Raw genomic sequence first — 26,635 nt, 5'->3', positions numbered from 1 at the left:
TGGCCTAACACCCTCAGCAACATTCTCACTTGTTACTGGGACTTTTACCCTGAGGATTGACTGGGATCTTAAGAAAGGTGTTAGCTTTCTTTTACAGCAATCATAAAGGTGTTTGATGTAATATGGGGGTAGAAATTTAGACATTGATGTTAAATGGCTTACCTACACAGGATAGATTGTTTCTGGCAAACACTCTTTCTATTGCATGAACTGTGCAGTGCATTAAGGACTTCATGAGTCAATGCAGCTTTTGGAGACAGAAGTCTAGAATACTGCCTGTGGTTACAAGGTGCTTAAAAATGAAAAATAATACTTCCCACAGCAAATACATCCAATCTAGACAATACATCAGCATATGGCTGCAACAATGCCAAGAAAGCCTCTGCCAGCTGACAACAGCCACACGTTCTGTTGATTCAGAGACTCCAAAGTGAGAGGCCACCAAAGCTGTGCATTGATCACTGGTCAGTTTCTTCTCTGGTGGACGGATGATGAGACCTACCAGTGCCTTACTGGCTAAAATTATTCTCTCACAGCCCAAGCTGGCCTTACATGTGCCCTGCTTGTTTCCCTTCTCCTCAGCCCACTTTAGTTTGGCCAGTTCCCTTCTCTTCTCCCCATCTTACAAAGTTTTCCTTTTTGGTTACTTTAGCTAAAAGCCCTATTAGAAACCTTGTCAATAACCTGAAATCAAAAGGGACCACAAGGAACACTTTGAAATCTGTTCTAAAACCTGGTAGCTCAGTAGGCATCCTCATGTAACTGGCAGAAGCTGTTGTGCTTCTGCACAATTCACACACACACACAAATGATGTGGGAGGAAAAACTACACAGGCACAGTGGTGAGACTCCTACAGTAATAAAACTTTATTTACAAATGGTGCTGGCAAGGAAAGAGGTGACATGACAGATGAAAACCCAGGGGAAGCAGCAGTTGCCACAAATGTACAAGACGAAGGACTGTGACAGGACCCCTCACAGGGAGCTCAGTACTGGACCTCCCAGGAGCACCCTACAGCATTAAGGGCACGGGTGCTCCTGAGCCACAGCCCCAAAAAGAAACTGGGACTCCAAGCCCACAGTATCCAGCACCAGGCCTGCATATGTACTGGTGAATAAACAAAGTCTGTATGCAAACTGCCAGGGCTGCGTGCAGCAGCAACGTCAACCCTTCTAGGGCTCGGAGAACCCGGCGGGACCACAGGGTGCTGAGGAGCGCCTGGGGGACAGGGGCCGCCCTCATGCGCTGAGGGCGAGAGGCAAAATGGCGGCGCGGCGCTGAGCGCCCGCGGGCCACCCCCGACCTCCCGGTGCGGGCGCGGAGCTCTCGCGAGAACCAAGGCGAGGGAAGGGGCGAGCGAACCCCCCTCCTGGCCCAGGCCTCGCGAGCGCCTGCGTGACATCTTCCGCCTGCGCTGTCTCGCGAGGCGCGGCGGGCGCGGGGCCTGGCCCGGCCTCTGGGTCTCGCGAGAGCCCCTGCGCCGGGCGCTGGGCGCCCCCGTGCCGCTCGCGGAGCCTACGAGCAGCGAGACGCGGCGGGCGCCATTTCAGGGAGCAGCCGCCGCGGCCGGAGCCGGGGCCCAGCCCGGGTCTGGGGACTGCCCGCCACGGTCGCGCCGCCCCCTCGCCGCCTGCCGCCCCGCGGCTGGCTGAGCGGCGCCGCCCGCTTGCCCCTCGGCCGCCCGGAGAGGGCTCCCGATCGCTCGGGCCCATCCCCCACCGTCAACGCAGCCAGCGCCGGAACCGGGAGCCGCCGCCGCCGGGCCCCGGACGCCCGAACCAGGACCGCATCTGCCCGCGGCGCAGGTAACTGCCGGGCCGGGGCCGGGCCCTGGCGCTGGAGGAGCCGCGGCCTGGCCCGGGGATGGGGGGGTGGGGAGCGCCGTGGCCCAGGCCCGCGGGCGGCCGGGAGGCCCGGGCCCCTCCCGCCGCCGTGGGCGCCTCGCCTCGGCCGGGCGGCCCCGGGGGCTGCCGCCGCGTCCCCTGCCCGTGGCCGCCCCGCGCCTTCGTGTGGAGCCGGAGCGGGCGGCGCCCGGCCTGCCCCCGCCCCGAGCCCCGCGGCCTGGTCGTGCGGGGTTTGGCTGTTCCTACGGCCACGTAGCGGGCGGATCCGGCTGGCCCCGCCGCCGCCTTGTCCCTCCCCGAGTCCCCCCACGATGGCGCTGTGCGGAGTGACCGGCCCCGGCCCGCGCGGGGCTCCGGCCCTGCCGCCGCTGGAGCCCACGGCGGAGCGGGGCGGGGAGGAGCGGAGCGGGCCCGGGGCCCCTCAGGCGTGGGGAGCGGGCGTGGGGCCGGGGACAGGGGCGGACCGCCGGTGGAGGTTTGGGCTGGGCGGTGGGGGAGCAAAGGTCTCCGGCTGGTCCCCCGTACGGTGGAGCTGTCGGAGTGGGGCGGGTGTGGCTGAGAACCCGAACTTGGTTTCGTTTGGGTTTGGTCTCGTAGGAAGCAGGGAGAGAATTCTGGGGTGGGAACGTGTTGGGTAGAGGTGTGTGTGTGGAGCCGAAAGCTGTGCTGTCACCCGTACAGCTGAAGTTCTTTGTAACCCCTCCCGATCTTTTCCAGAAGGCTCTTTGCAAAACAAGAGTAGAGTTGTCATTTTTAGCTGTGTCGGTACATAACAAGAACTTCAAATAGGATGTAATCTCGATGTGAAATACTGACCAGATCAGTAGGAGTAAATTTCATGTCTGTTTACGCTTTCTGTTAACCCGGAAAGATTCAAGTATAATTCATTCCTTGTTTGCTGGCTTCTTTTCTGCAGAGATGTCAAGCATATAAAGGTGTGTTGTTTCTCTTCTGGAGGAAGAGGAAAGGCTTTTTAAGAACGATTTTGAGCTTCTTCAGTATTTAATGAAATATATTTGCAAATTATGATTTTTTTATTAATTTCAAATGCATGGACTCTTATTTGTGAATTTTAACGGAAAACTGTGCACATCGTGATTTTTAGCTAGAATTGCAAAGTCGATAGGTCTGTCACATAAACAGAATTGATGCATTGATGAAAGTTTAGTGTTATTACCAACAAAAGTGTTTTGTGTTGAGTACAGAGTATATAGATTGTTTGGGATGAGAGCAAAGGTCTACCTAATCTGGTATCTCCTCTGTGATAGGGGCTAACAGCAAGTGGCCAAGAAAGAATAGAAACAAAGAACAATCATAGAAGTATTACTTAGTCATCAGCTAGTTGTGTCTCAAGGTCACAAGGAGGGTCTTTGTTTAATGAAAAGCCTTTTCTGTAAACTTCTGTGTATGTTTATTTGGTGGTGTTTTGTTTTGAAGGCTGTGTGTGTTTTTTTCTTTTCTTTTTTTTTCTTTTTTTTTTTTTTTTTTTTTTTCAACTACAGCACTCTGGGACAGTGAGTTCCATGGCTGAATTCCTTGTGAATGAGGACCTTTGTTTTGAACTCACACAGATGATAGTTCACTCACTCTTATTTGGGTGAGCGCAATAAAAGTCATTCCTGATTCACGTTTTTGTGCTATTCATGATTTGGCTCTCCCTATTTTGTCCCCCATGCTCCCCGTGGTCATTCCCCTTTAGGATGAGGAATTACATCCCAGGTACAGCTGGTTATGCTAGCACGTATGGAAAAGTAGTTACGGGTGGGAGTTGCCACTGGTGAGGATTGTTTCTTGTAGAAACCAGGGTTTGGCCTGGTGCTTCTTGGTGCTCCTAAAGCATACTAATGTACTTGTTCATACCAAATATTGGCAGAGTAGTAGTGAATTTATCCGTATGTGTATATCCACAGGCCTTGAAAAGCTACATGTAAATACACTGGTAAAAAGTGATACAGAGCTGTTATATGGAAATGAAGGATAGCCGTACTACTTGTGTGGTTGCACTACAGCCCAAGAGGTAATAACTTGAAAATGAGGTTAGTGTGCCTTATTAGTTAAGCAATTGAGTATGAACTTCAGTGCTCTGATATCGTTAAAGGAGCGTTTTATTCTTTGATGTACTAATGGGGAAGAGTAACTTCATCCTTAAATGTAGCACAGCTCTGGTATTATAACCTCAGTTCTGAGGTTATGGGAGAACAGTTAAAAGTATCTTGGAAATCTGGAGCCATTTCATTATACTGGGCAAGTGTCTTGCAAGCACGGTTCTTACCAGCAGTATGTGTAACCAAGGTGCAGGAAAATTAACCCAGTTTGGAAAAAAAAAAAATATGGCACACATGGAAGAAAATCCTCAATCTTGGGTTGTCTGACTCAGATCTGGAGGCCTGACCTTATTTCGTTTTAGAAAGGAAAAGAATGAAGCTGTTCTAGTAGGAGGTGAGAGGATGTTGAGTCTCTACTTTTCTACAGAGATCTACAGGAGGCTTTTAATAGTGTACCTGCACAGGGAAAGAAAATCAAATGTCAATAGGATTCAGAGTATAATAAACACAAAACGATATTAGGAAGTTGAAGTTAAAAAGTAGTCTGATGTGATAGCTATTACAGGCATGGTGTTTTTTAAAACATGAAATTCCAGATTGGATGGATCTCACATATGCTTTTGTTAATGCTTGAATCACAGGTTTCTTCTGTGGCCTGCACTGTGCAGGAGGTCAGATTTCTTAAAGGAAATCTAAGTCTTCTGACTAGTAAGTGATAGTAGCAAGTGTAAGGAAACGGCAAACAGGTTTGCCTGAACGTTTGTTCTTCATTTGTCTCTCTTGGGTAGTCCTTTGGTCAGGCACTAGAATGTCTTAAGATGGCGACTAGACTCATGTTTCTGCATCGTAAATTATCCCTGCTCTTTGTTTTGGAAGGAACAGGTGGAATACCTCAGGGGTTTCTATTTGCTAATTGTGTTTGGTAGCATTTTTGTTGTTAGCAGCTGTAATTGGTTGGTGCTTGTGTCACATTCTTTAACATCTCACTGGGCGAGCTTCATTCTAGTTCCTGTTGGAAATGTCTTTTGAGACAATGCTGTGAATTTGTGCTAGTGCAATGATGGCCTGTTAAGCAGAGGCTTTTGCAATATAAAGCGCAAAGGTGTTTACCCTCTTAGCTGGATTTTACTTTTTCTTTCAGGTGTCCTGAAAAATGGCTGATGATATTGATATTGAAGCAATGCTTGAAGCTCCTTACAAGAAGGTGAGAAAAATGTGCCATTGAGGTCCTGCTTACCTTAATTTAGCATTATACATGAAACTACTGCTGAACTGTAAACTAACATCCCTGGAGCCCTCGTGATTTATCTTACTGGAGATGCATTACATGTAACTTGCAAGTAAATATATGCTGTTAATGTAATTATATTGTGCAGTAGTTTCACTTCAGCGTGATGAATAAATGCCCATCTATCTCTCTTTGTAGACTTGCCTAACGATATCTCACCTCTACTCCCATGAATTCACCTTTGATTCCAGTGTGAACTGTCAATCATAAGGTAGTAATTGAGTGACGTATCGCTGTACCGTGGTCCCCTAGGTTTAAAAACAAAACAAAAACCAACCAACAACAAAAACCAACCAACCCAAAAAGAAAAAACCCAAACAAACAAACAAAAAACAAATCAAAAACCTCTCCTAAAATTGCCAGGTCCAGTTTGGTATAGCAACAAGGTGAATGCAGTGGTTTGGGAAAACAGCAGGGTTCCAAGAATAACCTTTTCACCAGTCCCATGGCAAGTAAATATTTGAACGGTCTGCTCAGTGCAAGAAGAGTGAGACTTGCTTTTAATGCAGAAGACTGGTGATGGTTAATCTTTTAACAGAGCAGGTGGAAATCAATTGCTGAGTGGACGAATTACCTAAATTCTTGGATCCCTGAATAGAACATTCTTAGCAAGTAAAAGACAGTATCACAGTCTGCAGTGTCATTTTTAAAAAAAAAAAAAAAAAAAAAGCTCTTGTATTCTTCTGTCCTAGTTGTTCAATTAGTAAATGTCAATTTTGATGCAAATTTTTTTATTGATTAGTGTAGTGACTTCTCTTACCCAAACCAGCAGTGAATGAATACTGTCTTTTTTGTTTTTCACCAAATGGTGGTAAAGTGTTAACATCATGCATGCTTTAGCACTGGTTTCACAAGTAATGTATATAAAGTTTAAGTCATTTAGTAATTGTTCTTCTGATGTAACCATTGTGATTAAATTGTAAAGCAAGTATATAAACTATATAGCAGCTATTGTTAGCCTATTCTGCAGTGTTTCTTACAACCATCTCATGAATTTTGGATGAGCATTTGTAAGTTTTAAATGGTATAGTTTATGTAATATTTAGTAGTTACATAAAATCTTGAAGAGTAATTTGTAAATTGTTATGTTAAAATTCTTGTGTCCTGGTTTAACATGGATATTTTCCATGTAAACAGGTATGGAAATAGGGAATGTTTAGGCTGGACTGGTGGATTATTGATGACTTTCTTGGGAGTCGACGTTACTAAAGCAGTGTGAATCCCTGTTTGCTTCAGGGCGAGATGTGTGACAGAGGTGGCATCAAGCTCTTACAACCCTTCAACGAAAATGAGTGAAGATCTCGGGAATGGCATCGGTCACAGGAAATCGATAGTGGCTGGCTGCTAGCATAGCCACTGGGGCTTAGGCAGAGATAATAGCCTTGGTGCTGATCCGAGGGGCACGCAAACCTTAAACTTCCTCTTACATTTTATAGAAATAACTTAACCACTTGAATGCTGAATTCTACAGGATAATTTAGCCTCTAAACCATGTAAGGAAGTATCTACAATTTAATATACACTTTTAAATGATGTAAGTTTTGCATTTTATAATCGTATGACTTAAAATTAAGCAGCAAAGTGGTTAAACATGGCTAACTAAATTATCTAAATCTTTCCACATTAAACTGTAAACAAGTAATTTAGTATTAAAATTTTTGTTTTGTATTTTCTTATTCCTATTCCCATTACCCTTTGACCACTTGAAATGTTTCCGCTTCGTCCTCACGATGTTCTTCTATCAACCCTGCTTAGGATGAGAACAAATTGAGCAGTGCCAATGGCCACGAAGAACGCAGCAAGAAGTAAGTATTTTCCCATACTTTGTTTTTGAGGGAGGGGGCTATTTTTTCTTTAAAAAACAAAACAAAAACTTGAATGCATGTCATTAATGTCCAAGGAAATAAATTGGAATAGCTTGATACTTGCATTTACTGCAGTTGCAGAAATTATGAAATTTTCTTCTTTCACAAATATAGTTACACCCTTGTCAGTGATGTCATCAAATCTGTGGAAACACTTATTGTTTTAACATCAGATAAAAATACAGACTTGGTAGGTTCAGCATGATTTCATCTCTTGTTTTTTTTGTTTGTTTTAGCAGTGCAGTAAAGTTTGCACTTCAAAAATTATTTGGTATGAAATTTTAAGCAATTTAGAACAGTTCAAACCGTTTAAAGATGCAGTTGCTTTCTTGAAAGGTTTAGTCGCAGAATCACAGAATATTAAGGATTGGAGAGGACCTTGAAAGATCATCTAGTCCAATCCCCCTGCCAGAGCAGGAACGCCTAGATCAGGTCACAGAGGAGCCTGTCCCAGTGCTCTGTTTACATCAACGTGAAGAAGTTTTGTCTCTTATTTAAGTGGAACCTCCTATATTCCAGCTTGCACCCGTTGCCCCACTGTATCATTGGATGTCACTGAGAAGAGCCTGCCTCCATCCTCCTGACACTCACCCTTTACATACTTACTAATGAGGTCACCCCTCAGTCTCCTCCAAGCTAAAGAGACCCAGCTCCCTCAGCCTCTCCCCATATGGGAGATGTTTCACTCCCTTAATCATCCTCGTGGCTCTGCGCTGGGCTCTCTCAAGCAGTTCCCTGTCCTTGAACTGAGGGGCCCAGAACTGGATGCAGTATTCCAGATGTGGTCTCCCCAGGGCAGAGTAGAGAAGGAGAACCTCTCTCGCCCTACTACCCACAGCCCTTCTGATACACCCCAGGATGCCACCGGCCTTCTTAGCCACAGGGGCACAGTGCTGGCTCATGGTCATCCAGCTGTCCACCAGGATCCCCAGGTCCCTCTCCCCTTCACTACTCTCCAGCAGGGCAGTACCCAATTTATACTGATGTCTGGGGTTGTTCTTCCCCAGATGCAGGACTCTATACTTGCCCTCTTTATATTTGAGTATTGAGTATTTTAGTCCTTGATTTATTAATTTGTGTAACAGCTGTTTTAAGTGTTTTCTTTATTTGTAATCCTTTTTTTTAAAAAAAAAAAATAAAAAATCACACTAGAACTTTTTTAAAGAACCAGATTATAAGCACACATTCCTTAGGAAGCATTGCTGAAGTGTGCCATTCTTAACTGGTCAGTGACTTAATTCCAGGGTTGGAATACCAACATCAGACTTACACTGTGAATATCATTCTCGTGTTGAATACTGAGACACCCTGAAACCCTGTCAAAATCAGCTCCTACCAATATTTTTGTTTGGAATTTTTATCTTTTCAGAATATGTAAACAGCTGACATGTAAAAGCCTGCTTTAGTTTGAATGACTAGCCCCAAAATATAAAGTGAGATCAAAAGAAAAATAGTGTTTCCCCAATTTTGGAACTGGTTCTCACCTGGGCTTGTGGTAGATGAGTTGAATACTAGAATACATTTCAGCTTATAGCCTCTCAGATATTAAAGTGATGGCATTTTTCTTTTTGCTCACAGTCCCATTTTCAGCTTGGTCCTGTGCACTCTGAGTTTATTTTTAATTGAGACAAAGAGTAAATTAAATTCAGGGAAAAAAAAAGGTTACATCATTCTGAAACAGAAGAAAGTTCAGGTGTTTTGATACCATTAGTCTTGTAGTCTGTTTTGTGTGCAGTTTCACCTCTTTCAGCTTTCCTGATAGTACCCATGTGCGTGTTCAAAAATGCTGATCCTGTGGTGTACCCTTGTTTCAGTTTTGGAGTAATTACTAACTTACTGTATTGCAGTTTTGTGATAGCATGGAGCTTTTTGTCCCAGAGTTGAGTTTTTTTATGATGCTGTTTTTCACTTAAATCTTGAAAAATAACACCATTTTGTAAATGCCAAACATCAACAGCTAAAAATGAAGATTAATTTCAGCTTTCAGCAATAGTGATCAAATAATGCTACGTTTATGTTAGGTTCTTAATCTCTTTAGTTTCTCTACAATTTTACTATGTGTCTGTACTGTCTATCCAATTTAATTATGTTTGGAAGGCAGAACACAGATCTTCTTGAGAATCTTGGCTGTTAGGAGCCTAGCATGCAAACAGGGTTCAGCTCACAGTGGGATAGTGAATGGCTGGTAACTTCTTACTGAAATCTATCTGTAATTACTAGTTACGGTGTCGCTCAATATATTGAGCTACAGATAGAATACAGTGAGCTCCAGGTGGTATTTTGGGGAACTATGATGATATGAGAGTAGGCGATTGAACAACTTTGCTCAGAGGTTGGTGAGGCACTGAAACAGGTTGCCCAGAGAAATTGTGGATGCCCCATTCCTGGAGGTGTTCAAGGCCAGATTAGATGAGGCCCTGGGCAACCTGATCTAGTGGGTGGTGTTCCTGTCTATGGCAGGGGGGTTGGAGCTAGATGTACTTTAACGTCCCTTCAACCCAAGCCATTCTGTGATTTAAGGAGATAGTGGTAAGTTGTGGATCCTAGGAGAGAGACTACACCTCTAACACTGTCCTATATTGTATTACAGTAGGAAGTGTGGTTAGGTGCCAGTGATGCAGATCATTCCAATGGTCAGGGTGGTGTGAAAAGGATTCCCAGTACTGGGTTTTGATGCTGCAGTTTCTCTGTACAAAAGTAATAGGGAAACTATTAGGTTATTGTAAAGGAGTCAACAAGTATTGAAACACCTGAATGTTTCACTTTATTATGGCCATCTTCTAGTTCTTAAAACCAAATGACCAAATCTCAAAGTTTGTCTTGAGGGATAATTACTAAGATAGTTGTAATGGGGCTTCCTAGGTAGAGATCAGAGAGCAAAAGCTGCTAATGATGATAGGGCTCAGTTATATGTGGAACTGAGAGATCTTTACTGTAGTAACTGAACCTAACCAGGAGTCTTAGTTTATAGATGGCAGTAGAAAGTAATAGCAAAGAAGAACTCTCTTTTGAAGAAGGGGTTGGGGGGTACATACAAAGATTTTAGATGCATGACTGACCACTTCAAAAAAATATTTTGTATGTAAACAGAAGGTATAAAAGGAGGGGGTAAAATAAGTAGCAAAAAAAAAGTTTTGAATTTCAAAAGGGTTGCAGCAAATTTGAGTATTCCCAAAGCTTAGTTGGATGGTCTAAAGTAATTGCTTGATCATCTGTTTGAAGTGTAGTATGTATATGTAAATATCTTTAAAAACTGGGAGATGGAAAATTTTTGCAGGCTGAGACTGAGATAGGAAAAAAAAAAAATCCACGGATAATCCAAATGTAGTATGCAGGAATGAAACAGTGGCTCGTTGATTCTCAAATATGAGATACAGTTGGCTTAAAGGTATGCACCAAACCTGTAAGAGCCACAGATGTAGAAAAGCAAGTGGCTTAGCAAGGAGTGAAGTAGCAAGTAGGAATCTTAAAGTAGAAGCAAAACTCTTAGGCAACATGCTAAAACTGGTGGCAGACTATCAGCAAAAACAGCCTTCCTTTTCCTCACTTTTTTTTGGTGTTTTGTTGTACTTTGCTATAAAAATAGTGAGTTATTCTTAGCTTTGTCATGGTATATTTAAAATCTTTGAGAGATGACACATGAACTACTGCATTTAGTACACACTAGTTCTAATACACTAAATAATTTTTCAGTCCTGTTACTCTAACTGTAAGCATGCTTTGATTACAAAAACAAATTGAACAAAAGTGCTTCAGAGCTCTTTATCTTGCTCATGATGAATTTTAAAAGGTTTCTGATGCTCTTAACCACCCATTTAACTAAAAGATTGATACAAATAGCAAGAAGTAGCAACTTTTTCATATTAATGTCTCTCATGTTCTGTTAAAAGCGCTGTAGAATGTGTATAAATAATGGAACTGATGATACTGAGCTGCATTTGTAACAAGAGTTGCTTTTCCCTTCCCTTTTCAGGAGAAAAAAGAGCAAGAGCCGAAGTCGAAGTCATGACAGAAAGAGGAGCAGAAGCAAGGAACGCAAGCGGAGCCGAGACCGGGAAAGAAAAAAGAGCAGAAGCCGGGAAAGGAAGCGGAGCAGAAGCAAAGAACGCAGACGCAGCCGTTCTAGAAGTAGAGACCGCAGATTCAGAGGCCGCTATAGAAGTCCCTAGTAGGTTACTTATGTCAAATTGCATGTGTCTTGCCTTAGTGTACGATGTGAGAGCTTAAAGTCTCATGGTCTTTCTATATTGGCTGCTAATTGCCTCAAGGAAGGGAGTGAGAGGTTAAGGCTGAAGATGGTTCAGTAAATATGGGGAAAAAAAAGAGGAGGACAGTGACATACCTCATTCCTCTTACTAGTTTTCATTTTTATCTAAATGCAGTATTCCTGTCAGTACTCTGGGAATGCAGACAAAAATGCTGGAGGTCTCAGGGTCTCATTTGGCACGAAGCCACCTACATGTTGGTGTTTTCATACTGCAAATATGCTGCATCTGCAGGCTGTGCATGGCATTTCCTGTGCTGTCATCATGCTGTCATCAGTCCTGTGTACTGATCAGCCCTGCTCTGTGTTTCAACCTGGTATGTCTTTTTGGTATGAGGACTTCTGGAGCTCTGGGCTTCAGCTCCAAAGATAGCAGCAATGCACAGTTAGCTTTTGTTCTGTAGCTTTTTGGCACCTGCAGAATTACAGGAGCTAGCTGGAGCGTGGTGCTGTTGAGGCTCCAGGCTGCCTTATAAACAGAGGAGCCCCAGTCAAGATCTCTTCCCCTCCTTTCTGTTGGGACCTGCCAGTCCTCTTATTTCTGATGTGGTGGTGTATGAAGGAGAATGCTGTTCTTCTGATGAGTTAGCTGGGAGTCAGTGCCTTCTGTTTGTGGTGGAAGGGTTTTATTTGTTTTTCCTGTCATCACTGGGTGCAAGTTCTCCACCTGGAGAAATTCAGGAGCTTCAGCATCCTTGTCATCCGAAATATATTCCCTTAGGTAGAAGCTGAAAGTATGCATGTTACTACAATAACCCGTGCCTATTTTGATGCATCCAGGTGTGTTGTACAAGGAAGGTATACAATTATGAGAGGATTTCTGCATTCTTACGGTATTTCTCCCTAGCTGTTCCGGGCAATTTCTTTGCTATTGAAAGATAGTGAACAAAAAGACCAGATATTCTAGTATCCCCTAGGGGGAGGCTACTAGAATACTTATTGGTTTGGCAACATTGCATTCTTTACTTCAATAACCAAGTAGAATTCAGCTTTTAAATCAGCTTAGTGTAAGAGAGAGATAGGGCAACTAACTGCCTGCATCCCAGAGGCATTGGCAGTGATTGTTGGGTGGCCAGCAGTTAGCTGTAGTTCCTCTGCAGCTCATGGATGATGCTTCTGAAACGATAGATGTGTGGAGATGACATTAAAATTCTAGGGTTTGTTCAGAAGATACAAAAGAGAAGGACCTCCTTTGGAACAAAAAAAAGGCTCTGCATTGAAGTTCTGTACAGTGGATGCTGACCTTTGGGAAGTCATTAGTTCTGGAGGGGAAGTCTCCTGCATCACAAGCCTCCTTTCTTCATCTACGTTTGAATCTACCAAAAATGATGCTTCCATGTGAGGAAAGATTCTCTATTATCAGTGCAATTAGATCCATGTTTGATAAGTGACAAGCAGACTGCCTAATGAAATTAAAATATCACCTGTTAGATGGAGAGTTCGCATCTGGAGTCTCACCTTGTGGGGCTGTTCAGACAGTTCTGAGTTGGCGTTACTGCAGGTGGTGTTGGCTGCTGCATCTAGTTCAGAATACTTCCTGGTTGTATTCTTTGCTCACTCTTCATCCTCTGATCTTTAAACTGGAAGATGTTCTCGCTGCCAGTGGTCACGCATCTCTGCAATGCTGGAGAGTGGATGTCTGTCTAGAGTAGATAACGGTGAAGGAAAAGGAGAACAGTGTGGCATGGAGAACTTGAGGACGTTGAATTTGTTGTCTTGAAGTGTGATATAGTCATAAAACATTGTAACTTTTCAAAATTGTGGTTGGATTTCATTTATGAGTATTTTAGTAGGTTTACTTGGCAAAGTTTTGGTAGCGGGGGGCCATAGGGGTGGCTTCTGTGAGAAGAATCCAGAAGCTGCCCCACATTAGATAAGGGCCCCACCACTGGCCAGGGCCAATAAGTAATGTTGTTTGTGCCTCTGTGAGAGCATATTTAAGATAGATTTAAAAAAAAAAAAAAAAAGCAACTGCTGAGGAACAGCAGCTGGGAGAAGAGTGAGGAGTGAGAAAAAGCCCTACAGACACCAAGGTCAGTGAAGAAGAAGGGCAGGAGTTGCTCCAGGTGCTGGAGAAGTTCTCCTCTGGCAAGGCCCATGGTGAAGCAGGCTGTCCCCCCGCAGCCTATGGAGTACCATGGCGGAGCAGATCTGCACACTGCACCCTTGGAAGGGACCACAGTGGAGCCGGTGGATGTGGCCTGGAGGAGGCTGCGGCCTGTGGAGAACCACCACAGGAGCAGGTTCCATGCTGGAGCTGCAGCCTGTGGAGAGGGGACCACGCAGGAGCACGTGACCTGGCAGGAGCTGCTGCCTGTGGGAAGCCCACGTAGAATTAGTTCAGGAAGGACGGCATCATGTGGGAGGGACCCCACGCTGGAGCAGGGACAGAGTGACTGAGGAGTGCTGTAGACTGTAACCCCCCTTCCCCTGTTCCCCTGCACTGCTCAGGGGAAGGAGGTGGAAGAGGGTGGATGGGGGGGAAAGGAGTCTTTGTTTTCTTTCCTTTGTTCCTCACTTCTCTAGCTTGTTAGTAATAGGCAATAAATCTTGGTGTCTCCCTACTCTGAGTTTCTTTTGTCCATCACAATAATGTGAAAGCTGAATCTTTACTAGTTGTCTTCTCATCATGCAGGTTTAGGAAAATATTTACCTAGCTGTGCTTTTGTTATATGTGGGGCTTCATACATTTGATTTATGAAGAAGGGAACCCCCAGACATAAAGATTAATTGCTTGTGAATCAGTGCTTTATTATGTATGAAGCATGAACCGGAGAATGACTGCAAAAAGTTCTTGAAGAGGCAGTAGGAGAAAAAATTTCCGAGATCTACAGTTTTACAAGCAGATCTCTGTAGAACAACGCAAAGAAATGCATTTGTCAGATACTGTTGAAAAAAGATCTTCAGAAGTTCACTCAGGCCATCATACTGCCTCAGCTTCTGAGGCCTTCCTGTTCACTCTGTTATGTCTTTACTTTGCTGTTTTTTTTAATGTTCCTCCCCATCTGTCTTGTAAATACTGCTTGTTTGTCAAGTGTGAAGATGGATGCATTTTTTTCATGATCAGAAGTCATGCATTATTTGAAAACTTACTCTTTATCTTATTTTTTTTTTCCACTGGGTTTGAGCAAGTATGTAATAAGAAATCATTTCTTGGTATTTCCTTAAAAGTCATGGTCTTGGTTGTTAACCCTTGGTTAGTTGGTCTGCATGTTACATTCTGAAGATGAGGCTCACTGTAGTCAGTCATGCTGCATATGAATTGAAATGTACAACACAGTGTGAAGGTACAGGGGTAATTCCTTCTAATAAACCTCTAAAACCAGTGTTGATGTTTCCAGATGCAGCTTTTGGCAGTACATATTACAGACACTGGAGAACCTGAATAGGTGCTCCCAGCAGCCATTCATTGAACTTGAGTAGGAACTGTAGTATTTTACTGAAGGCATTTTGCAGCAGCTGTTCTCATCCACCATACTACCTAGTATGTGCCTGTTTGTTTTTTTGTTTTTTTCTTGTATGTTCTTTTCTTTGTATGCTCTCATAACAAATAGTTAATAAACTGTCTGATTCTTCCCTCCTCCCCCGCCCCCCAGTGGTACATAGAGCCATCTTTTCTTTCCCTGAAGTGGGTCAGCATGGTTTTGGATTTTAGCCTGCTACTTCCACTTGTTCCGGTGTCATGGCATGTTTAGAATGGGCATCCTCCTTGTCGTGGATGCTGAGCTTAACTGTCAGCATTGCTGTTCTCCTGGGTAGGAAAAAGACCTGGCTGGCTACATGGATTAAGTGAAAGACAACTTAATGTCTTCAGACCACTGTATCTTTGAGGGTGTCTTCATATCAATTTATAGCCTCAGGAGAAAGAATTAATTCTGTGCAGATGAAAAGGCTGAACACTCCCCCCCCCCCCCCAGCATTCAGTTTGTGCAGTAGTGCCCCTGCTGCTCAGTTGATACACAAGAAGAATGTTAACAGGTGGTGGTCTTTGCTTTGGATCTACAAGGAGATCAAGTTCAGGGAGAACATGATACATGTAGGAGGAATCTTACTACTTGCGTCACAGTTTGTTACTCTCTGCCGTGATAACGAGCAAGAGGACTGCCTCAGTGTGGAGGGAATGGTCAGATGACCATCTGTTGTAATAGCCTCTCTGAGGCCTGGTGAACTAAAATTAAAATCAGCCAAGAGATTGAATTCCTATTGTGGTGGCATAACTATATAAGGTTTACTGGCTTAAATGGTTCTGTGCTTTGATGTCCGTTAAAAACTTTACTTAAAGGAAGTTTCATTTATATATATGTAGTGCTTGGTAGTGGTTGCAGTTGAGTCAAAGACTAGTGAATTTCCAAGAATCTTTCACTTGCTAGTATCTGCAAGCAGCTACTTGGGTTTCCACTTGCATCTTAAACCTCATGAAGCTTTCAGTTTTAAGATGTTATACCTGAGTGAGTAGTTCTGCCAGCACTACTTTGCTCAAAATTGAGGCTGAGTTCCAGGCGATAAAGGCACTGCTTTGCTGTCATCATCGGAATGCATGTGGACAAATGTATAAATAAGATCACAACAATAACTGTAGTTCAGAGTACTCTGCATACACAAATGCTGTCTGGCTCTGGCTTCAGTTCTTTCTTGGAATCCTGCATATTCTGAGTTTTTTTTGTGATGCATATGAACCTGAGCAGAAAGCATATTGTATGCGTGGTGGTTTAGAGTGTTATGCATAGCTTATGCATGCTATGGGCAATGCTAATGAAAATGTTTACAAGTTCAACTGGAAGGGTGGGTGAATGCTGTTAATGTATTGTGAGTACAAGCAGGAAATCTTGAATTCAGTTACTCTGGTAAGTAATGTCTGTCTTTGCTTTTGCCGTAGTTCTGGTCCAAAATTCAACAGTGCCATCAGAGGGAAGATTGGTCTGCCTCACAGCATCAAATTAAGGTTCTGAGTTTTCTCTACTTTTTACTGCATTATTAATATGTTTTCTTTATAGTAAGACCAGTATATTTGAAGTTTTTTGGTAATCTTGTTGTTAATCTCTTTACAGCAGACGAAGATCCAGAAGCAAAAGTCCTTTCAGAAAAGACAAGAGTCCTGTTAGGTAGTTATTTTTTGCAAGTTTACTTTTTTTACCCACCCTCAAGTGAAGCTGGAAAAGTAATGCTGAAATAATGCATGACCACTTGCTGTCTGACATACAGTCACAAGTAATGCTGGAATTACTCATTCAGAAAGCCCATGAAAGGAGAGCATTAAAAATAGGTTGTTTTCTCCCTCCCTGTGTTACAAACTGCCACCTCCCCTCCAATTATCAGTGTACAATTGCAAATAATATCAATTTGCAAAACATGTCTTGCTTTGCTTGTCATATTCCTGTATTTCCAAGCTTTTACGAGTTAATTCTAATTAATGTTAAGTAGCTTTTCTGTTAAATCTTACTAATACTAAATAGAGAATTAAAAAGTACTGTGAAAATGCCTTTTTTTTTTTTTCTAATCACTATTGATGTTATTTGTAGAGAAGCCAGGTAACTTTGAAATCCAGAAAGTGCTTATTCATTCTTAAGCTTTTCAATTAAGGGGCTTTGATTTAGATAGCTGCTAGTAAGATTATTTGCTATATTAATACAGCTAAATTTAAACAATCCTGCACGCTTTTTCACTTACTAGTAAAGTCTTACTGAGATAATTTAAAGTTTTCTTGCGTATTCTCAGTGGTTTTTTAACATAGATACATATAAGTATAAAGAATTACACTACTGAAAACTCAATCCAGGATCTGGCATATTAATTCTATCCTGTACTTAAGTGCAAGTCTTCTTTTTTTTTTTTAGCATTGAATCTTCAACAGTTTAAAAGTGATGCATCTGACTGATTTCAGCTGGTGTTCAGTATTAAAACAGAACACTGATCTCTTCTAGTGTCTGGGCTGACAGTAATTATTCACTATTCATGCTTTTTTTTCTGGGTTAACAAGCTAAAACTATAAAAAGGTGAGGACTGGGGGTTCTGTTTGTGTAGATGTCAGTGTTCATGCTCTGACTGAAGTGACTGGCTGTATATAACGCTACAGTTTACAAAGCCAGTAAAAAAAGAAAATACTGCTTGTCTGACGGTTTAGATGGCTAGTCTGTGATAATTAATCCTGTTTTCTTTGTTTTCCTGTCCTTTCATCTCATCTTCTTGACTGCGTATTCCTTAGTGGTACTCTTACCTGTTCAAGAGAGTAGCAAATTGACAGTCTCTATTAGGTGGGGCTTCTGAACTTAAAATACGGTTTCCCAGTCACACTTAATGCTTACAGTCATGCTTTTCCAGTCATGCTTAATGTTTACACAATGTTTATTCACATGAAAGAAATGTTACATTAGTATTAGGTTTTCAATTCTTGCCCTTTTTTAATATCGCAGGTGGTTTTTTACCACCAGACTTCAAAACACTGATACCCATGCATGGCTAAAAGTTTAAATGAGTTATCTTAGGTTATTTTTTAATGTACCTTTCTGCTTTTCAGAGAACCTATTGATAATCTTACCCCTGAAGAGAGGGATGCTCGAACAGTATTCTGCATGCAGCTAGCTGCGAGAATTCGACCAAGAGATTTGGAAGAATTTTTCTCTACAGTAGGGAAGGTAATTATAGAGAAGTTAAAGTGATTCTGAATACTTCCTCAAGTTATCCTAGTTCAGAATTGATATTTTACAGAATGGTAAGCTAGTGGCTTTCTGGAGATTATTGTACAGGAAAGTAACTTACCAAGAGTTAATGATTCATCGTGTTATGTGATGCAAAATACCAGGGATGCATTTCTGGTTCAAACAACTTTAGTTTTCAGAACTTCTGGTCTTTTGCAGATGGGCCTGCCAGTTGCAGTATAGTATTAATTTTAGCTTAACTTCTAATTTTGAAAAATAATATCTATTCCATCAGCTGTAAGGTTCTGGTATAAAGCATTATAGTGCTGCAGGTGTTCTATCAACCCTTTTCCTGTGGCATTCAACTATATTCAACTTCAAATCATAGCTTTTAATGCTAGCTTTCTGGGATGTGTTTGTTAGGATAGTTAGATGCTATTCTAGATTTGCAGCATGATTACAAAGCTGTTGTCTTTGCAAGTAATTGTTTGTTAATATCTCTCTGGGAGTTGGACTGTATTGGCTCTTTTCCTGGTGTAACTCTATCTATAACATCGTGTCTGTACTTGTCTTTTAGGTTCGTGATGTGCGAATGATTTCTGATAGAAATTCCAGGCGTTCAAAGGGAATTGCTTATGTAGAATTTGTTGACGTTAGTTCAGTACCTCTGGCAATAGGACTAACTGGACAGAGAGTCTTGGGTGTACCAATTATTGTACAAGCATCACAGGTAAGGACTTGATAAACCTAACTTTTTAACCATGTTGAGTGGTTATTCTGTTATCTTGCTAGTAAAGTTAATATTTGAAAATTTGATTGTCATTGAACACTTGGAAAACCATAACAAGAATGGTTAAATAATTTATTTATAAATGGACTTTGGGTTCCAGTAGCTGACAGACAAATTAAAGCAACTCAAACTGGTAAAAGATGCATTTTGAAACTAATGATGCTAAGAAAACAGTAATAACAAAATTGTGATAGTGTTACAAAATCATAGTATATAGTATGTGTATGTATATAAAAAAGCAAAGTGACAATTTACTAGGCACAGGCCAGAATTTTGCACGAAGTCGTCCAGTTTGAAGACTTGAGACTTGTATCTCTATACTTTTGTCATGGTTTTGGCTTTTGTATTTTAAATTAGTCAGGTAGGCAGTATGCAGATAATTGAAATTATTATTATTATTTTACATAATTTTTCTTTTTTTTTCCACAGGCAGAGAAAAACAGAGCAGCAGCAATGGCAAATAATTTGCAGAAGGGCAGCGCTGGTCCTATGAGGCTCTACGTAGGATCGTTACACTTCAACATAACTGAAGATATGCTTCGAGGAATTTTTGAGCCATTTGGCAGGGTAAATTTTGATTTGGCACTGGTGGTGTTTACCTGAAAAACCTACATTAGATGTAGAGCACTCAAATATCTTCTGGAAATAATTAGCAACTGTAAAATGTTAGCTTCACGTCCTCAACTATTCTGTACCTCTGTGTCCACAAGTCCTTCGATACTGAGTTAGTATTTGAGAGCAAATGAGAACCACGATATGTGAGGTGGTCCAGTGATTATTTGACCTGATGGTCTTATATGATGGAAAGCTGAGAATGCAATGAGTACCTAAAATTACTTAGAATCAAGTCTTGTTCACTGTAATTTTGTAGTAGTTCAATCAGTTTCTGAAGGGTTCTGTCTTAATTTTTGATTCACATTGTTAACCTTTGCAGTGTGTCCCTTCCTGCCCTCTTCCCTTTCTTTACACTCCTGATCAGTGAGTCCCAGTTTATGAAAGTGAGCAGATTGAATCTGAACTTTCCATTGGAGACCTAATAAATACTAGTACAGCACTGTGCTAACTAAGGCATCCTGGATATATCATTATTAGATAAAGTAAAGGTAATATATGCAGTACGCTGCTTAAATATTTTTTGTCAATCCCATTAATATTTTTCATACTGTTAAGATATTAACAGTGCTTCATAAATATCATAACAGTAATTTTCAGATGCTTTGTTGAGATTGAGTATGTGTATCTCTTTAATTCAGTTGCATGAAAGCCTAGAAAATTACAGTCGTTCATTAAATTGTAATTCACATGGCTGTTCTCATGTTTTTTTTCTCTCAAAGTCTGGCAGTAGGATTAATGTAGATTAGGAGGTTTACATAAAGAGCTGTGAAGGCTTTTTCCTTCTCTTAATTCCATGTACTCTGGTCTTAAGCTCAGTTCTTCCTCTCACTTCTGTGTTGCTGTCTCTTTCCAGCACTGTTTTCATGGCTCTAGGATGACTTACTGAATTTAAAACACACGAGTAACTAAATTTTTAAGAGTTACCATATACCAATAATTATTCAAAACAGGCATGCTTCTCTTAAACCCTCTGGTCAGTTACGCAAACTGCATTTCTATGTCAAATGGAGTTCCTTGGCACATGAGGTGCCATGACTATATTGTTTCAGTTAGTATTTCATAGAATGATAGAGTGGCTCGGTTTGAAAGGGACCTGAAAGATTACCTAGTTCCAACCCTCCTGCCATAGGGATGCCACCCACTAGACCACATTGCCGATCTAACCTGGCCTTGAACACCTCCAGGGATGGGGGATCCACAACCTCTCCGGGCCACCTGTTCCCATGCCTCACCACCCTCCGAATGAAGAATTTCCTCCTAACCTCTGATCTATATCTCTCCTCTTTTAGTTCCCCCTTGTCTTGTCATTATCCAATTGCACAAAGTCCATCATTGTTTTTATAAGCCCCCTTTAAGTATTGAGAAGCCACAATGAGGTCACTCTGGAGCCTTCTCCAGGCTAGACAGCCCCAGCTCTCTCAGCCTTTATAGGAGAGGTGCTCTGGCCCCTTGATCATCTTCATGGACCTCATCTGGACCCATTCTAACAAATTGATATCCTTGATGCTGTCTGTGCTCATTGTCTGCTAGAATGTCGCGTAAGACCAAGCCTCTGCCTGCAGCTGGAGTTCCTGTAAATAACAAGTTGTGTATCACCCTTATGTTTGCCTGTTTCAGTTTGTGTGTCAAAGTACATATCTAGCTGCCTCTATACTAAGTTTGATTAGAGGAACGAATGAGGAACTGATTTTAAAAAAAAAAGTGGTTTCACGTTAATGTATGTATATTTGGCAGACTGTCTACAGGTTTTGTTCCAAAATGTTTGGTAATTAATAGACTTATTCTTATTTTTAGATCGAAAGCATTCAGCTGATGATGGATAGTGAAACTGGACGTTCAAAAGGATATGGATTTATTACGGTATGACTAGAATTATCAAACTTTATAGAGAACTTGAATATAACCTTTTCATGTAGCAAGTGTAGCTTTGTTAAATCTCACTTAAGTCTCATTTTAGAAATTTCTTGTTGTGTGACATGCAACAGTGGCCTGCCTTTCTTTCTTTTTGACAGTTCTTTATGGGTTTTATGATTGAACAATGCACATATTTAGAATGGAATAGCAGATTCGATGATCGGTGCCTGTAAAGCAATTCCATTTTTGCAGGCAAGGATACTAGCAAAAGCTACATTTTTCACAGTATTGTGAAAATGATCGAATTCAAGTTTTTATAGGGAAATCAAATTCCAGAGTCTAAAACTTTAGGTTGAAAACATCTTTCCTTTCCCCTTCGCGCTCGATACTTAATTTTCTGAACTTAGGTGTGTTAACTGACCTGACACCTGACAGTTTGTGATGAAAGAAATGTCTCTGCCTGGGACCTTTGGCACTTGGAGACAAATAAATCAGGCCTGACTTCATAACTGATACTTGATGCTTTTAATGCTGACAACATACTTACATTTTTAATTCCTGATGCAGAACATCTGCTAGGAGTAGTCAGTAAATGCATAACAGTTACAAAATTATGAAAGAAGTGACTGTCCTTGGAAAGTGTTAAAAGACAACTGCAGCCATGACTTTTGTTGACAGCAGTATCTAGATATTCTAGCTTCAACAATAATATGTTGTGTATGTACCCAACCTCATCTGTGTTTGGTTAAAACTGAAAATATGGAGCACATCTATGGTAGCTTGTAGCTATTGTTATTTTTAATGTAATGTTTTTCACGTTTATGTAACTGGATCTCAAATGTAACAAAAGTGCTGCTGAGTAGTGCAGGCAATATTACTAAATATATATTTTTCCAATCTACAGTTCTCAGACTCTGAGTGTGCCAAAAAAGCTTTGGAACAACTCAATGGATTTGAGCTGGCTGGTAGGCCAATGAAAGTTGGGCACGTAACTGAGCGCACTGATGCTTCCAGTGCTAGCTCATTTTTGGACAGTGATGAGTTGGAACGGACTGGAATTGACTTGGGAACAACTGGTCGCCTTCAGTTGATGGCAAGGCTTGCAGAGGGTATGTATGGGGATAAATAAGAAATGCATGAAAATACAGTTTTGCAGAATTTGGATTAATGCATCCCAACAAATATTCTGCATGTAACAATTTGTAAGCAATAGTAATTTTTGAAAATAGTAATTTCTGATACTTCAGTTACTGCATCCATGACTGAGTAAAAAGTGCTTGCTACAAGGTGTATGTTCTTGTGTCCTTTTCAGGTACTGGTTTGCAGATTCCCCCAGCTGCACAGCAGGCTCTGCAGATGAGTGGATCATTGGCATTTGGAGCTGTGGCAGGTAAGAAATAATTGCCTAAATATTTTAGAAAAATAAATAACTATAATTTTGAGATGAGGTACCAAAATCCATCTTCTGATCTTTTAAGATGGAAACATAGATACCACAGCATGTTTTACAAATTGTGGAAGTTCTCAAATCCATGAGCATATAAACAGTGTATAACAGCTTTGATGGGTGTGCTTCATTTTGTGTTACTTTTGGCAAATCTATTCTAGTTCATTTAATTCATCCCAAGCCTTCATCTCTTTCTTTACTATTCACAGTTCTACTGCAGTGTAAATATTGACTGTTAACACTGTCAGACTCATTGTAAGGGGATTGACCCTCTGCAGAATCCCTTCTGAAGAAACAGAACTGTACCAGGGGCAGGAAGGTTAGTGGGACTTCATGGAGGAATGTTACAGTAGTTACGGTTAATAGAATCACAGAATGACTTGGGTTGGAAGAGACCTTAAAGACTATCCAGTTCCAACCCCGCTGCCATGGGCAGGGATGCCACCCACTAGACCATGTTGCCCAGGGCCTTGTCTAGCCTGGTCTTAAACACCTCCAGGGATGGAGCATCCACAGTCTCTCTGGACCACCTGTTTGAGTGCCTCACCATCCTCTGAGTGAAGAATTTCCTCCTAACCTCTAATCTGAATCTCCCCTCTTTTAGTTTAAAAACATTCCCCTTGCCCAAGAAAAAAAAGTCGCTCTCCATCTATTTTATAAGCCTGCTTTAAGTATTGAAAAGCTGCAGTGAAGTCTCCCTGGAGCCTCGTCTTCAGGCTGAACTGTCACAGCTCTCACAGCTTTTCTTCATAGGAGAGGTGCAAGACTCTATATTTGTCCTAGTGAGGTGGATGCTGTACATCAGGGTATCTTTGTGTTGCTTGGGAGATTGGCTATAGCTTGTGTACTCTGCCAGTGGGTGTGTTGGAAGTGTTACTGAGATCTTACTGTAATCTATTTTGAGGAAGAGTGAGTATGAGGCTAAGGATATGATTGCTGCTGCTGCTTAGTTTATAGCTGGCCTAAATAAAATGTTCAAGAAGGCTTCAGGTAACTTCTATAGGACATTGGGAATTCAGAGTGGATTTTTTTAAACTAGTATGAGAACAATGAGTGGCAAATTTCATAGCAGTAGAAAAGATGAGAAATGTCACAACTAGATGCTGGAATGTGTAAGAAATGTCAAGAAATCAACAAAGTGTATATACATAGGGTTTTCTTGTCTTCCAGCAGTTTGTGACAGAAGTGATTCAGACTTAAGCTACACCTGAATCGTGTTACTGAAGTTCAGGTGCAATGTTGAGAAGATTCTACATGTGTAACTGTAGATAGTTGTGGGAAAAAAAATAAGACCTACCCCTAGACAGAATTGTGGAAGGAAAAGGAACTGGCTAGTTAAAGAAATGTGGATTGAGGAAAAAGTTTATCAGAGAAAGAGATGAATAAGACATGGTGGCAAGAAAGAATAATAACTAGTACAGAAGGAGAAGAAAGCTAAACAACAGTAAAAGAAGATCACCTTTAATGTAGGTGACAGTGTTGTGACAGTCTTACTTGAAAACAAGTGTAGTTGGTGAGAAAGGAGAGAAATGTTTTTAAACAATAACAAAACAAAAACAAACAAACAAAAAAAAACAACAAACAGCAATCCTTTCCTCTCTGCCATATCTGAAAGAAGGTAAAGAAATCCAGCCAGTGGGGTGCCAAAAATACCCTTAAGACATCTAAACTGTTAGAATAGCACTGAATCAGTATGAGGCAACATAACTGGAGTTCTGTGGAGGAGTAAATTGCAAGGCTGAAGACAGGTTTTTGAAGAATGTGCATATTTAGCGATTGTAGAAATGAAAGTGGTAGGAGTATTATTGTGTATTCCGCTTGTATAGTACAAAAGGAATAATGCAGACATGTACAATTTGAGTAACTTCGGAAAAGGATAAAGCTTTTTGCTACCATAGAGTCATGACCTATCCCCAAAGTGAGATTTGGTTATGGATTAAAGATCTCTTTACTCTTGTTAGAGAAAATTACTACCAGGAATTATGTCATTATGGGAGACTTTAACTTCCCTGATACAGATTGGAGAAGATTTGCTAGTAATAATGGTGGGGCCCAGATATTCCTGGATGTGATATCCGACAAATTTCTTCATCAAACACTCACTGACTCATGAAGAAGGGATGCTATTTTAAACTCATTTTGGTAAGTAATGAAGATGTTATGGATGAGAATAGAAATGACCGTTGACTGAGTGATCATGAGTTGCTCAATCTTAAATGGAAGGATAATCAGGTCTGTAACTAAGGCTTCTGACTTCAAAAGTGATGGTTGAAGAAGTAAGAAAATCAGGTCAACTGGTCTAAGAAACTTGGGGTGTAGGAACAGACAATGCATAAAAAGTTTCTGCAGTTCCTTACTGCCAATGCTATATTGAATCTGTATTCCACAGAAAGAAGAAATGGTCCTTTTAGAAATGGGCTACACGCTGAACTGGGTGATTAAGTACTTCAAAAGAAATAAAGAATTAGCACAGAGCCTGTGAAGAATAGGAAAAAAGGAAAAGGACTGATAATAAAGAAAACAATGTTATCAGTTCAGGAAATAGATAAAATGAGAATTACCTACCAAGACTGAGATTAAGTTTGACTCTATAAAAGACATGAAAGCATACATGAAGACTTAGAAATCTTGAAGAGAACAAAAAGGAGGAATCAGGGCTGAAGTTGAATGAAAAAAACACTCATGTATGTTACAAACAATGTTTCAAAAGAACTTTGTTCCCTCAGTTTTTATTGGGGACACTGGTCATAACATTTGGATTTTGAGAAAGGTAAGATAAGAATATGGATTGAAGAAGAAAATAATTCACAAGGTAGAAGGAAATCTGAAAGTAAAACTGAATGTTCTCAGTTCAGGGTAATGAGAAGACTCCCATCAAATTAGTGAGGAAATAGGTACATAAAATATAAGATCTGGTATTGTCAATAAATACTTTAAGTCCGTGATACGTAGCTGAAACATCTATTTATAAATCTCCTACACTTAGAAAAAGGAAGGAGAAAATAACAAGACTTGCAACTGTCCAGATTGTTAGTGCTCATGCACAGTTTTTCTGAAAGCATGCTATATTTAAATCTTATTTCCAGTTTGCCTGTCTTTACTATGATTCTTAAAGGAGCAAAGTGAAACAATCAGTGATAAAAAATGGACCTGCGTAGACATAGCTGTAGTAAAAATTAGTAAATGAACTGCTGATTTATGTCATTTGGAAGTTTAGCTTCCAAATGAAATTACTAAGAAGTAGGTAGTACAGAAAGTACAAATACGTAAAGGATTGGAGGAAAGGGGCTTTTTCTTAATAGAAGCTGGGAAGGTCTGAGGATGTTGTTCAAAGTTCAGGTTTTTGACTGGTCTTGTTAAATACAGCATAAAGAACAATGGCAAAACAGTAGGAATGAGGTGAGTGTAAAAATAGAGGTGCTGTAAATATAGGATGCTTGGGGTGTGACACATTTTTCACTTGGTGGGGATTGAAACAAATTTCAGTCATATAGCCTGGGACCTTAGCAGTGAAAAATAGCCAAGGAGGTGGGAAATACCTAACCACCTTAGTTTAGTCAGTGAGTGAGTGTGAGCTGTCAGTGTGGAGTGCCTTTGAAAGGGCAGCTGTGTTGCTAAGAGTTAGCATATCTGTGTGTCTTGAGGTGTCAGGTACAAATTGGTGAATGGTTCTGGTCACAAGTGTTCAAGATGATGAGCTAAATAAGACTGAAATAGGGTAGCTAAAGATACATAGTTATATGGGAGACCTGAGAACTTGAATATTATTCCCATTGAGAAAATTCCAGCAGGAAAAAGAGTCTAACACTTAGAGCTGTTGCTATAGCTGTTGTTCTTTGTGTAAATTCTGTGTGAAAATCAGAAACCACAAGGCTACAGAGCACTTAAAATGCTTTGTGGAACAAAACATTTTCTTACTTTTGGGAAAAAAAAAAATCTTTATGAGAAAGATTTAGTCTGTAGCAATGGAGGGAGGAGTAGGTGTTA

The 26,635-nt window shown here is 41.1% G+C and overlaps 1 protein-coding gene across 8 annotated transcripts in view; it reads left to right on the top strand.

The window, feature by feature from the left end:
- Positions 1–1,452: 1,452 nt before the first annotated feature.
- RBM39 (RNA binding motif protein 39) overlaps positions 1,453–26,635 on the top strand; it is a 32,102-nt gene continuing 6,919 nt past the window's right edge. Inside the window, exons 1-14 of one of the 8 annotated variants that reach the window (XM_084296756.1) lie at positions 1,460–1,806; positions 5,032–5,094; positions 5,317–5,389; positions 6,415–6,671; positions 6,934–6,987; positions 11,020–11,211; positions 16,184–16,249; positions 16,356–16,409; positions 17,822–17,939; positions 18,520–18,672; positions 19,162–19,299; positions 21,142–21,207; positions 22,106–22,310; positions 22,514–22,591. In XM_084296756.1, coding sequence (XP_084152882.1) covers positions 6,959–6,987; positions 11,020–11,211; positions 16,184–16,249; positions 16,356–16,409; positions 17,822–17,939; positions 18,520–18,672; positions 19,162–19,299; positions 21,142–21,207; positions 22,106–22,310; positions 22,514–22,591 — 1,099 coding nt within the window. In that variant the 5' untranslated portion in view covers positions 1,460–1,806; positions 5,032–5,094; positions 5,317–5,389; positions 6,415–6,671; positions 6,934–6,958. Of the gene's footprint in view, positions 1,807–5,031; positions 5,095–5,316; positions 5,390–5,413; positions 6,672–6,933; positions 6,988–11,016; positions 11,212–16,183; positions 16,250–16,355; positions 16,410–17,821; positions 17,940–18,519; positions 18,673–19,161; positions 19,300–21,141; positions 21,208–22,105; positions 22,311–22,513; positions 22,592–24,609; positions 24,791–26,635 lie in introns of those variants that run through there. The other 7 variants (XR_014618905.1, XR_014618906.1, XM_084296755.1 and 4 more) reach the window with 7 other exon arrangements.

Source organism: Netta rufina (assembly GCF_964035555.1).
Source record: "Netta rufina genome assembly, chromosome: 16".
Classification (NCBI taxonomy): Eukaryota; Metazoa; Chordata; class Aves; order Anseriformes; family Anatidae; genus Netta; species Netta rufina.
This window is presented reverse-complemented; position numbering and strand designations above follow the sequence as displayed.